The sequence below is a fragment of the Malaclemys terrapin genome, chromosome 5 (assembly GCF_027887155.1).
Source record: "Malaclemys terrapin pileata isolate rMalTer1 chromosome 5, rMalTer1.hap1, whole genome shotgun sequence".
NCBI classification, from domain to species: domain Eukaryota; kingdom Metazoa; phylum Chordata; order Testudines; family Emydidae; genus Malaclemys; species Malaclemys terrapin.
Genome location: NC_071509.1, coordinates 27136446 through 27150151, shown reverse-complemented (window position 1 = coordinate 27150151; position 13706 = coordinate 27136446). Strand labels below are relative to the sequence as shown.

Below are 13706 nucleotides of genomic sequence, written 5' to 3'. Positions count from 1 at the left end.
ATCCAGAGCCCCATTGACTTCACTGGGGCTCTGCATGAGCTCAGATGGAGTGAAATTCTGGCCCCATTGGAGTCTGTGGTAGTGCTTCTATTGATTTCAATGGGGCTAGGACTTAATCCATGGAGCCAGTTGTAGGAGCCAGGCTAGTGATAAGACAAAGAGGAAAATCGAGGTAGATTGAATCTTGTTGGGTAGAGCCACTGTCTCTTGTCATGTGTTGTCATTAATCTGACATTCATCCAGCTTTTGTAAACACTGATGAATGGGTTAGAACTGCGAAGTCATCAACTCCAATGCACTCTTACAAATTATTAAGGATTTCAAAAGGGAGTTTACTCAAATGCCTTTTGGCAGCAATGTCTCCTGCACTGGTCAGGCCTACCACAATATTTTATTCTTCAGACACTTTCTGATAGATCTAACATATACAACCTCATAATTTTGGTTTGCCTTTACTTTTCCCTTAAGTTTTGTGTGTGGCCCACAGAATGGGATTAGTGTTTATCTAATGCATGCTCTACCCCAACATTTTAGGGGACACATACAATAAAAAGTGTTAATTTAGAATATCTCCCAGAATAGTGTGTTTTATTTTTGTCTGTCTCTTTAAACATTAAGCTGTTTGGGGAATCTAAGTTACTGGTACTTAGTTAAAAGCCACTTTCTTTTCTACTAAGATGAGGATTCTGACAAACAGAAAAATAAATGCTGTTAAAAGGGTGTCTAGTCATTAAAGTTGTAATTTTAACATGCCCTCTATTGTGCCTGAGAAGTGCTGCCGCTAAATGTTGTTGCTGTTGTGGAGTTCTGGGAGAATGCTATTAAAATGTATTGTGTATTTGAATATTATTTAAATAAATAGTCCATATCTGTAAGGAAACTTAGCATATCATTTTTTAAATGCGTTTCTAGATGAGGTAGACATAATTAGACTTATTCAGTCCTCAGACTGATCTGAGTAGTGCAAGTACCAATACCTTGGAAAAAGATTTTTATTCTTAGTTATATTTTCCTTCATTATCTTAACTAGAACTAACCTCCTAAACTGAGTTGAAATTGCCTTAGCTAGTACTGGTGTTGCTTACTACAACATCAATGGAATGATAGCTTAGAGCTAGCTAACAGATAATGAAAGCATGTACATGCATGCACGTGTCCCCATCTGACAAAATTTTCAAAAATAGGTGGCTACGTTTAGGCTCTGAAATCCATATTTAGATGCCTAAACATGGATTTAAGAGCTTAACTTCAGCCATGTATTTCTGAAAATCTCGGTTTCTTTTTGGGTAAACATATATAGGCATATTTTTTTGCTGTGGCATTAAGTTTACTACACTGTCATAGTGTGTTCATAACTTGGCAACAGCATATTTGTTAGCTTTTATTCAACACAGACTGAAACCAGGCTATTAAAGTGCCTACAGCCATATCTAACTATGGAAATGTAGCTTTAACTGCTTGAATTAGTTAACTGTTGAATTGAGAGGCACCAAAAATGTCTGGTTCTAGAAATTTAAAGCCATTTAAAAAACCTTGTTAGGGTAACCAACTAAATTTGACTGCTTGATGATGTCTGCTATTTTAGAGTGTCTGTATAATAACTGTACTGAAGTATAGTGGAATACAATTGCATGACTATTGTCCTCTTGGGACTCATGAAAATAAGATGTGATGTAGGAGGTTATCACAGTGAGGAACGTATTCCAAAATAAATTTGGATTATTGAGACCAGTATATAGTGGTGGTATCACAACAATTCAACAATATTGGTGTTGCTTCTTGACTCTCACAAGTAAATCATGAAGACTATAAAGAGAAGTTACTTGTTACTTGTCTTTGGAACAGTCTCTAATGTAAATGGTGGATTTTCTTCCAGAATAATCAATGCATTCCAGTTGGATTAGAGAACTACTACTCTGAACAAGACTCCAGCGCTCGAGGGAAATTTTACACCGTCATAAACCACTACAATCTGGCCAAACAAACCATCACACGTTCAGTGTCTCCATGGATGACAGTACTGTCAGAAGAGAAATTGTCTGAACAGGAGACTGAAGCTGCTGAGAAATCAGCTTAGTGCGATAAGCTAATAATTAATAGGTCATTTGAAGGTAACGAAGGGACTTTAAGGAACTTTTCATTAAATATAATTATGGATAATTTAGAGGTTACTCATGTTTATGGTGCAATTGCTTCTGTTTGCTGATACCGCTTTGCAAAAAATAAAACTTGCTACAAAACATTCATGAGCATAAAATAAGGTGCATATCAGCATCGCTTTAGAGCTCTGACACCATTTTCAATGTTATCAACTTTAGATATTTTCTTGCAATTTACTGGATGCTGACAATTTTTCACTGGATTTTTTAGTGGTTTGGACTTCACATAATGTGCTTTATTGTCTGAACTGATACTTTGTTTTTATTACATAGCCATTTTTGCAAACTGAAACACCATAGCCATAACTAGAGTGATCTCTTGTTTAGCGAAGAGCTGTATTTAAAACTTGTTTTCAGCTCAAGGCTGATATCAAGGACTTGCTGTAATGATTAGAATGGAGAAAGAAAAACTGTCAGGTAGCATATTTTTCTTCACTGTTGATTTGTAAGTGATAATGAAGTTCTCTGCAACAAGGCATGCTCAATGTTTTATTATTACTATCAACAAAATTTCACTACATTCCCACAATGCTTTAGTATGTTAGTAAGGATGTGCACTGAAACAAACTAGATAGGACACAGTGGAGCGAGAGACACACTTTTAGTTATGGATTTGTTCAGATTGTGTAAAAACAATTTATGAACTGGAGGGTGTTCTGATGAGAAAGGACATCCTTTGATCACATTGAAGAAAGAGGCAGAAAGCTTTTCACTCTCGATGTAGTCTGCCCTCTGTAATTTGTCTGATATGACAGAGGGAGTAACACTTTAAAAGAATCCCTTTTATACAACATTAACACTTTTCCCCTTTTTATATATATATTCTGAATTGCTTTGAGTTAACTATGCTGTTTGTAATTTGCTAAGTTTTAAACTACAGGACATCACAAGTGAAACTAATGTATTAATTTATGCTACTTGCTGTTTTAAAGTGACATGTCAAAACGGAGTGAAGAAGCATAACTCTGTTTATGTATGATTTTGGAGGAAAAAAAGATGTAGACAAGCCTAGTATTGTGGGTGCACGTTCAAGTTTGATGTTTCATTGTATTGACAAATTTATTTTGTATGAAACAATTTTTTCATTTAATCTTAAATATGCATTACAAAAATAATTTTATTAATCTGCCAGTTAGACAAAATAAGTGTGTGAAGCTTTTAGGTATGAGATTCACTTTTCCTTTCATATTACTTGAATGTGATATTTCTAGTGGACATGTCAAAAGTTCCATTGTTGTAGGCACTATACAAAAATGAAAGGAAGCCATTGGTTATTTGTCTAGTTCTGTAGTAGAACAAACTTGGTCAGCTCCACTTTTGGGTTTTCTTCTAATCCATTATTAATGTATTTAGTATCAAAACTTTACATACCAATAAAGTACAAAATGGCCACTGCTTCTCAATTCTATAGGTTTGATACCAAACATAACAATGAGTGTGCATTATATAGTTATGAACTATAAAAAGCTTTGTTTATTATGCTGTGTGGAATGCATAAAAAGCAATAAATTATGTGCCAAATTTTTCTTTGCATTTTTAAAAAAGTTCAGACTCATGTAAACACATTAAAACATACCATGTTTTGTCTGCTAGTAGACATGTACTTTATTGAATGTAAATGAATTCACATGTAACTTTTGACATTTTCACTTCATGCAAAATAAAGAATAAGGATGATATTGCCTGTTGCATACAGTATGTTGACATACATTTCAAGACACACAATAAAATGAACTTTTAAATCAAAATTTTTTACCAAAAACATGAATTCAAATTTTATAAGATTTGCTTTTCATTATTATCCTCCAGAGATGTGATTTAAATATATTTTCCCTTAACCTTAGACCAGTAAACAACTTCACTGTACAGCCATCTGCTGAACAGTAAGACTAATTACTATCCTCAAAAGAAAACATTCAGGCAGCTGGAAACATAAAACTCATTTGGTGACTGATGCTGCAGCCCTTGAAGTCAAAGGGAGTTTTCCCACTGACTTCAACAGGAGGTGGTTCATAAGCTCCTGGCTCCAACAGCTTCTGAGGTTTGTTTTTTGAACAGGTAATTAACAACTTTAATACTTCAAAAAGTTTGGCTTCCATGTTCTCTATTCTTCAGCTTTGCTCCAACATCTCAATACATCAGTTGCATCACATGTTTACTATAATTTAACATATATGACACTTCTTGGAACCTAGCATAAGTAAAGCTTTACAACAGTGTTTAAGAGAATTACTTTCCAACAAATACAAATGACCCCTGCCCAAACTAATTCTACAGGATTAGGTGTGTCTGTCACAGATGTACAAGGTTATTACAATTTGTAATGAGTGGTGTGACTAAAAAAGAAACCTGAGACAATAGATAGAAAAGCTCAACCCTGTCTGCATTGCAACAATTTTCTTCATTGTACATCTTGTCTACATTGTGAACTTTCCACTAATTGGCGTGGTAGGCTATAATTTCTTAAATGTATAATTTACATTTTATTGAAAATTTCTTGCAACTTACTAAACTTGAGCCTGCTTTTTACTTGCTAGCTGATTCAAAATTTTTAGCTTTTGTTTTATGAAGCTGCGGAATGGACTTAAATGGTGTTGATCTATTCACTGCAAGAATGGTACATACACAGACACACACTTTTTTGTACGTACATGCACATACTTTTTTTTTTTGCTAGAAAATATTTTCCAGTCACAACAGTATGACATTTGCAGATAGCGTATCCTGCTTTGAGAGGAGGAATGTTTAAATCTTATACAAACATAGCACACAGGCTTTGTTTTATTAACTGTCATACCAGTCCAGGAAAAGCAAGGAGAATGAACACATTACAAGGAAGAAAAGGATCCATACTCGAAATCCAGCGTTTTTTTGGATTGCCTGTAGGAAGATATGAGCTCAATGACTATTTTTCCTTAAAAATACTAGATTTCCATAATATGACTCAAACAACAGTCCATCTGGCCCCAGTCTGGCACCTCTGTAAGCCAGTAGCAAAACTCACCCTTGACTTCACTTAGAGAAGAGTTAGGCCCATATTTCTCTAGATTCTCCCCCCATGACTCAGGCCTCAAAATTTCAAAAGCAGAGTCAATTGAAGGGAAAAAAGCAATCCCCCATCCTACCAATATAGTTGGGTTAGTTAATGATAGAACATATGCCATGCACAATAATGAACAGTTCTAAAGAAAGTGTTATAAGAATTGATAAAAAATGCATACATTATCTATTTAAATGCCAAACGTTGACCTTTCTAAAAACAAGAGAAACGGCTTGTCTAAACAGTTCTATTAAAGCTCTTCAGTGATTAAATAACTTAATAGCTGTTACTGAGGGCTAATTTAACATAGATCAAGGCAGTATTTAAATATTGTAAATGACCAAGTTCAAAATAGTAAACATTGCTTCCAAGATTTGTTTTTCAACTGAAATGGTAAGGATGGGGAGGGGGGGGTTATTTTAGACTTAATGTCAATAGACTATCATTAATGGTATCAGTCTCAATTCTTAAATAGAGAAGTTTTCATTTGTGGATCTCAAAGAGTTTTTACAGGTAGGGAAACTGAGACACAGAGGTTAAGTGACTTCCCCAAGTTAATGTGCATCAGAAGATGTGTGTTAGTCCCAGCTCTGCCACTGACACACTATGTGACCGTAGGGAAGTTAGTTACACTCTCTGTGCCTCAGTTCCACCAGCTGTAAAATGAAGATCATGATGCTTTGAGAGCCAGGAATGAGATGCACTGTACTTGAGTGCTGAATACTACTACTAATAATAATCTATTTAGTCTTGACAATTAGTCTAAAAAATTTCATCCCTGCCATCATACGCTCTGCCCACTACGCCATGTTACCTTTTGGATAACCAAATCTGAATAATAACAATCCTAAATCAAGTCTCTGAAAATAAAGTCCCAAACAGATTTTCAAAAATAAGTGCCTAATGATAGGGTCCTAAATTCATGTTTAAGCATTTAGATAAGTGAACCTATAAACAGGATCTTATGCAGTATGGGGAAGGGCCTCTTCTGATCAAGATAATGTATCAAGACTACATTTCCATCGATTTCAGTGGTGTCTTCTTCCACCAAAGTCCTTAGGGACACTGCATAGGTGACTACATGCAGCGCGGGGTCATCCTCATCTTTAACAAGGAGGTGAAGACAAGCAAAGGTTACAGGTCCCAGTGGTTGTTCAGATCAACATTAGTGAAACATTAAGTTTCACAGACTACACTTCAGTATAAGTGATCCAGGTAGCTTCCAATCACACTACTATTGCTAATCAGATATGCCCCTAAGGTAGCCACAAGTTGCAAATATGGCCATGGTATAGCGCAAAAATGCTTTGATAGCTAGGAGCAAGAAATGCATCGAAACACTACTTAGTAACATTACCTCTCTTATGTCTTCATTACCGCCTTTGATATTTTCTGTTGCACCCACAACTAACTGATGAATATTGTCAATTTCGGTGTCCTGTTGAGCAAGAGTTCCATAAAGACAATGACAAATTCTGCAGAAAAATGTTAACTGTAAAGATCTGGGTCAGAATAGATCACAACTATGAAATAAAGTACGTGTCTTAATATCTTATGTGCATCTTTACCAATCTTCAAGGGACCGAGGATTAATTAAATCTTAAATTTTCTGTCTATGTCACTAGGAGCCTGAAATCAATAGAAAAAACTTCCACTGACTTCAGTAGCCTTGTATCAGATATAGCATATAATTTTTCACCAGTTGTTTTATGGAAGATGTTTCGTTTCCAAAATGCCACTAACTGAGCATAAGTAACAAGTAACATTAACAATACACTGTTCTGAGGCAAAGGGACCTTAATAGTTAATTCAAGAGTTTTTATCTTTTAATGTTACTAGGAAGATGTATCTACTAAGATTATTATGCAGGAAAAGCCATCATGTATTTGACTTTGAAACACGACTTTTAAGTTCCATTTTTCCTCAGTGTCTGCGTTTTCTTTTATTCACATCTCTGATAACATAATGCAACTAACAAGACACAGAGCAGTTTCACAGCTGAGAAATGTCCGCAGGAAAAGCTCATTTCTCTTAAGCATACAGTTCAGTTATTTCTCTTGACATTTTGATGTTACAGCAGCAAACGTTTTTTACCTGTTGCAAGACTTTTTCTGTGAATATCTCTTGAAGTCTGGAGATTTCAACCACTTTCCCTTCAATTTGTCTTGACAAAACAAAACACCCCCCCCCAGATATGTCATTGAGTTAGTGCAAAGATTTTCCACTGTAGATTCACTCTAGACTCACATCCTCAAACCCAGCAAATCACACTATTAATAAGGTAGTCATTTTATCAGCAATTTGTTTACTTAGCAGTAATGTACAAATATTCCATGTTTATGGTGAGAGGGAGTGGAGCCTGCAGATGTGCTGGAGTATACTGGAAGTTCTGTAGGAGCTTCACTTATATTAACAATGAGGGGGAAGAGTGTTATCAAAATGATATGGAAATGAATAATACAACTACAGTAGCCCTTAAATTAGTTATTTTGACATTATATCTATTTTATTTTAAGCTGACCCCATGTTTACAATTTTTGATTGCTGAAGACTTGTATTGAAAACACATGTATGGTAGAAGTTGTCAGAGAAAAGATGGAGGGGTTTCGTAGATGGGCAGTTGGGTCTTTTTCACCTGGAGAAGCATGGGAGATAATTGGGCATTATAGGATAAACACAATCTGGATGTTTCTATTAAAATGATCAGAAATGAAACAGTTAATATTTAAATGGCTATATTTAAGTTTCAGACATAACCCATCAAATGGAAACATCAAACACCTTGTGGAGATTTGTTTCAGGCTGCCTGCAGACTCAGGAAACAACATGGCATGCGTTTACATTCAGTTCACATTTTCAAGGTTTATAGCCAACTTTATTGACTTCAGTTTTTTATATGAAAGCTCATATTCTGGAGCAAGATATTAGCAAGAGGTGGATTCTATAGCCCTGGAACACGGGACCCTGGTTATAAAACATGCAAACCCAACAAATAAGAGAAAGTTGTACCTCACTTCATCAAATAGGCTATTCATCTCACCAACAAGTCGCTTGTTTTCCTGTTCAAACTAAAGGAGGAAAAACAAAACAACAACAAAAAACACCAAATGAAGTCACAGATCAGATTGTTGTAAAAGACATTCTAAACAAGAAAGCAAGGTTTCAATATTAATTATAATTAATTCACTAACAGCCAATGTTTAAGAGCTACAGAGATCTTTCTGTATTACTCACCCCAGTCTGGGAAGTTAAAAAAACCCAGCATGAACATGTTTGCTTTAACCAGCCACCTGAAAAGCCATTACTCTCATCTTTTCCCCGAATGATGAGCCAAAATGATTCTACAGATTTGCTCAATGCACAAGTACACAAAAGACACAATAAAAGCAACATTCCTCCTGATTTAATATATGTTTTCACTTGAGAAGCAGCTATAGTATATGATATTATTCTAACCTAGTGTGGTATGAAATGAAGAGCTTGAGTTTGCCAAAATATAAAACTTTCTGACATCTAGTACTGATACTTTAGAAAATAAAGCAAAGGCCAGTACAGTTGCACTCTCTTTACCCTGTCACTTTTCATTTGAAATTGGGATTACTCAATTAAGTAGCTTTTAAATTTACTATTATCATTACATTTTCCAAGCAAATAACCATAAACAGATTTTACTAGGGAAATAAGCTCTTCTTTCAGAGATGGACTACATTAATTGCCAATTCATTTGGAGTTCACAGTAGTAGTTTTTTGCATCATGCTCATCCAAAAAGACTAAGAGCCCTGAAGATGATTTGACAAGTCTGCACAGCCAAACTGTATCATAAATAACAGGCTAACTGCAAACCTCATCTTAAAGAAACTTTTCCAAGAAGAACCAGTTTCTATGCCCTAATCACCACATTATGAAACTCTATTTAGATGGGGGATGGGATTTTCCAAAGTGCCTAAGTGATTTAGGAGAACAAATCCCATTGAAAGTCACAAGTTCCATTTGAAAACCCCACCCAGGGGAATTCAGAATTATGTTGATTACTTCTACAAGAGCAGTGCTTGAGTAGGAGCTGAGAAGGTATGCTTTTGAAATCGCTCACTATAAAGTTTCAAAGAGTCCCTTGAAAATGCCGGGTTGATTTATTTTCTGTGAAAATTTTACTGAATCTGAAACATTAATACGTATAATACACATCCTAGGTAGGATGCGCCTGTGATATACTTTATTTCTAAATATAGAGCCCCATACGTAGCAGTATGAATAGTGGAAAATGTGGTCCCCAGTCCAAATAATTTCACATAGGAGCAGAGTGAAATAGTCCAACACCTTAACTGTGCAAACTGAATGAATATTATTCCATTTCTTTCAAGAACACTTGGTATTTACACTGAACTCATCTATTAAAACACTTCCTTTGTGTTTTGCATAATCTAATCAAGTTTCAATTTAATTAGCAATAAAAATACAATGCTTCTCCATTATAGGGTTGCCAGGTGTCCGGTTTTTGACTGGACTACCCTGTCAGCAGTGCTGACCGGACCATTAAAAGTCCGGTTGGCGGCACTGGGAGGCTCCCTGCCTGGCTCCACACAGCTCTCAGAAGCGGTCAGCATGTCCCTCCGGCTCCTAGGTGGAGGGAAAGTCACAAGGGCTCCATGTGCTGTCCCTACCCCGCACACTGGCGCCGCAGCGCTGTCCAATAGGAGTTAGTAGCAATCTGAGCAAATGCCCAGTATTTCTAACAAACAGACGTTTTGTAGGGATTAAGCAAAAATTACTCAGAACACTATATGTCAATGCAAAAAGCAGAGGAATTTAGTAACTGCCTGAACCATGATCTTTAACAGGAAAGACGGGTAGTTACATTAATGTAAAATTAGTCTGATGTTGGTAGCTAGACATTTTGCTTATCAAACAGACATTACTGAAAATGCCCTAAGCTGTATTTTATTTAAAATGATGGACAATGTAAACATTTAAATACTTCAGAGTAATTTAAATATTTAATTCATCATTAATTTTTTCAAGATACGGCAAGTAAATCAATGTGCACAATATGGCATAGAGCTAATCAAACTCAGCTTTTGTGCAGCTCCAATCTGCATGAGTAGGCAACTCTAATGCCATTATGCTGCCATCTTTCATAATTAATCACAATGTTCGTTGCTCACCCTATCACTTTCTCCCCAGTCCTCTTAGCATAAAAAAGGATGATGCTCACAGCACAATTTTTTCAAAAGATCTACTTTTATCTCAAACTAATTGACATTTATTTGAAAACCCTCAGAAAATTCAATCTTTATTCATAGATTATGTTCTGTAAATTTCAGGAAGATACACTGGAATCTTTATACTAACACAGAAGTTGAATCTTACTTTCAGAGAGTCAAGAGGCTGAATCAACACTTCTTTAACTATGGAGGCCTGAACCATGCCTCCATGATGTCTACTAGTTGATCCATATTTCTAGGATATGCCACTGAATACTGTCCAGTATTTTTCTTTCCTGCTGGTAATGCTATTCCAACTTTCCAACACAGCAACAGTACAAGTCCTTTTTTTTTTTTTTTTTGGGGGGGGGGGGGGGGGGGGTTCAGTCAGGCACTTCTTCTCTTCCAAATGGTCTTAGTTCATAGAGTGACCATTAGACCATTCCAGGTATAGAACATACCAAGCAGATCTATGATGAGGAAGTTTGCCCTTCAAGAAAGGAAGCCTGAGTTTAAGAATATTTCTTTTTACGATACACTGTTCTGGGATTTATTTACTCATTATGGATAGATAGTGTCACAATGTGACTGGTCCCTTTAAGGAGAATTGGGACCAGCCCCATATATGCCATAATTAATTAGCTGCTTCCCAGCCTGAGAGGACAGGGCTAAGAGGTGTCAGATGATGCTTTAATGGACACCTGGGTCACAGAAGAAGGGCTGAGAGAGATCAGTCTGGAGCAGAATCACAGACAGCAGGCAGGCTCCTGTGAAAAGCCCTAAGTGATGGTCTGCAGGAGGCTCGGTACGCCAAAGCTACCAGCCTTGTGGCCTGGTGCTCTATACCAGAGTAGGGAAGGACACAAGAAACAGAGCCCAGGAAGGGATGAGGACAGTATTCCAGGAAAAACGGCCTGGAGGCTGAGCGTCTATCCCAGAGCCAGACAAACTCTCAATGGTAGCCCAAAAAGGGGCTGGGAACGGAGCCCATGGCTGAAGAGAAGCTCCTGAAAGGCAGAACCACCTTGTGTTTGTTGGGAATTTTAGTGACTTGTGCTATCCTGGAAGAAGTGTGTGTTTGTGACTTGGTCACATCTCTAGAACAGCCTGGTGTCTGGAAAGCTAAGGCACTACTCCTTGGAGAGGAAATCCAACAGGGGGTGCCTTCAGTGCCCATGTTTGGCCAACAGGGGGTGTTACAGAGTGGTCACCACCCCACAACAGACTGTCTTACATTTTGAAAGACTATTTTTGTAATTGTGTGGCATTTATTTCATTCTGATATTTAAAATGAGCATTAACCCGTTAAAAGGAGCTAGGTGTCCAATTAATATTGTCTCAACATTCACAACAGAAGAGTGGGTACTAAATACGATAATTTATCTGTTTCCATTTATCTGTTTCTTCCAAAATTTCCTATCCTGTCTACAGATATATATTTAGGGATGGCTTCGTAACAGCTACATTCCATGTATCAGGAATATTCAACTGTGCCCACAGCCATGGCCTACCCATCCTCAACTACAGAGTGATGCTAGGGGGTGATACTTAGCGACACCCATTCCCCACAGGCATTGAAGCACTCTAGAAAGTGTCTTCCAGAGGTTCAATCCTATCAGCAGCAATCCATCCATAGTCCAAGCCTATTCCCCTGCCCACAGATTTATGATTAGATCATGGCAGAATCCTAACATCCCAACCTAAATAATTAAATTACCTCCCATCACAAGGACCCTGTCTTTGGAGACTCTTCCTCCAAAGGGAGCATGCATTAACAAAATCTAATGACTGGTATAGCCATATTTACTATTATAGTCATGAATGGCTAGAAGAGTTACACCCTTGGGACCTGATTCACCACTGCACTACATCAGGTTTACACAGGTGTAAGTATTAAATGGAGTCACACCAGTGTAAACCTGAAGTAAAGTGGTGTACCGAGCCCAGGAGGTCCAGCACTGATTAGTCAAGATAGTCATTGACTGGAGAAGGCAACCAATTTATAGCTGTTTGTAAAATTCCTAGTGCTGAATTTTTCACGCAGGACTATTCAAACTTGTTTGTGCTGTTGCGGGAATAAGCTGGGACAGTCCTGCATTAAAAATTCAGCACCAAAAATGTTACCATTTTTTAGCACCCTAGTAAGAATTATATAACCAGTTTAGAAATCAGATTTTCAATACACAGTAAATGCTTGTGATCGGTTACAAATAGTATAAATCCACTTTGAGAATGTATTCTAAAAGAAATCCCAAACCCTCTACTCATATTTAAGAAAAATATCCCTAGATAAACTTTGTAATTTGAAATGATGGCTGATGAATTATTTGGTCTGCACTGTAATAAGCTATGATAGAACAGTCAATTGAACAAAAGGTTAGAACACAGAGCACATAATACATCAATATGTCACAAAAGAATTTACATGATAGGAACATAAAACTGAAACTACGACAATCTAAATATAGCTCAACTATCTATGGCTTAATAAAGAAAGCTCTTTTTAGGACAGTAAAATATGCTGCTACAAAAGGATGGCACAAAGTGACAAATTGCTTAGACTTTGCCCAAGATTTAATGAATAAAAGTAATTATCAGAGTTCTTTTTTGTTATCCCAAGAGATACATCATTAAATGTCTATATGTGATTTCACCATAGACAAAAAATAATAAGATGAAAGTAGTTGAGGAAATTAGACCTTTTCAAACAGAAACAGATTTAATTACACTCAATCTGACCACAAGACATCTGCTTACAATAACTATAAAAGCATAAATATACCTGCACTATGGGTTATAAATTAGGATTTATTGTGCAAATAATACAATAGTCTGCAACCATTTTGGACCATGTAATGATCTCTCCTGTGGGTGAAATAATGAATTAAATTGCAGTTGTAGCCATATGATAGAGGTTTAACTCATTATTTTACCCTCAAGAAAGATCATGAAACACTGATTGTGAATTATGGGTATAATTTGCCACAACACATTCCAATTTAAAACCAATACTCCAGTTTCTACAGTATTTCTCACCTTGTTCGTTTTGGGAGTCAATTTACTTAAAATAAATGGAACTTCCATGCAACTGGACCATTATAGACCATTATTCACAGAAAAAGAATTAAAAGAGTAAAAATTAACTAATCCTGTAATAGCATACATATAAATAGAGGAGAAATGTCTAAATACCCCTCATCAAATCAGCGATTGGATGTTGTGTGGATTCGTTAACATTTGTAAAGCACATTGAGATTCTTGCATTGAAGAAACTAGGTTGTTGCAGTGTTGTGATGAAGCATGTT

The 13706-nt window shown here is 36.5% G+C and overlaps 2 protein-coding genes across 5 annotated transcripts in view; one reads left to right on the top strand and one right to left on the bottom strand.

Annotated features, from left to right (window-relative positions):
• The window catches only part of NSG1 (neuronal vesicle trafficking associated 1), a 37808-nt gene extending 33972 nt beyond the window's left edge, over positions 1-3836 (top strand). For both annotated transcript variants that reach the window (XM_054029410.1, XM_054029411.1), the window contains exon 5: positions 1877-3836. In XM_054029410.1, coding sequence (XP_053885385.1) covers positions 1877-2077 — 201 coding nt within the window. In that variant the 3' untranslated portion in view covers positions 2078-3836. The remainder of the gene's footprint in view (positions 1-1876) is intronic.
• The window catches only part of STX18 (syntaxin 18), a 96213-nt gene continuing 85142 nt past the window's right edge, over positions 2636-13706 (bottom strand). For 2 of the 3 annotated variants that reach the window (XM_054029407.1, XM_054029408.1), the window contains exons 8-11: positions 8209-8267; positions 7294-7363; positions 6557-6637; positions 2636-5039 (exon numbers count right to left, since the gene is read on the bottom strand). In XM_054029407.1, the coding sequence (XP_053885382.1) occupies positions 4944-5039; positions 6557-6637; positions 7294-7363; positions 8209-8267 (306 nt within the window). In that variant the 3' untranslated portion in view covers positions 2636-4943. The other variant, XM_054029406.1, reaches the window with a different exon arrangement.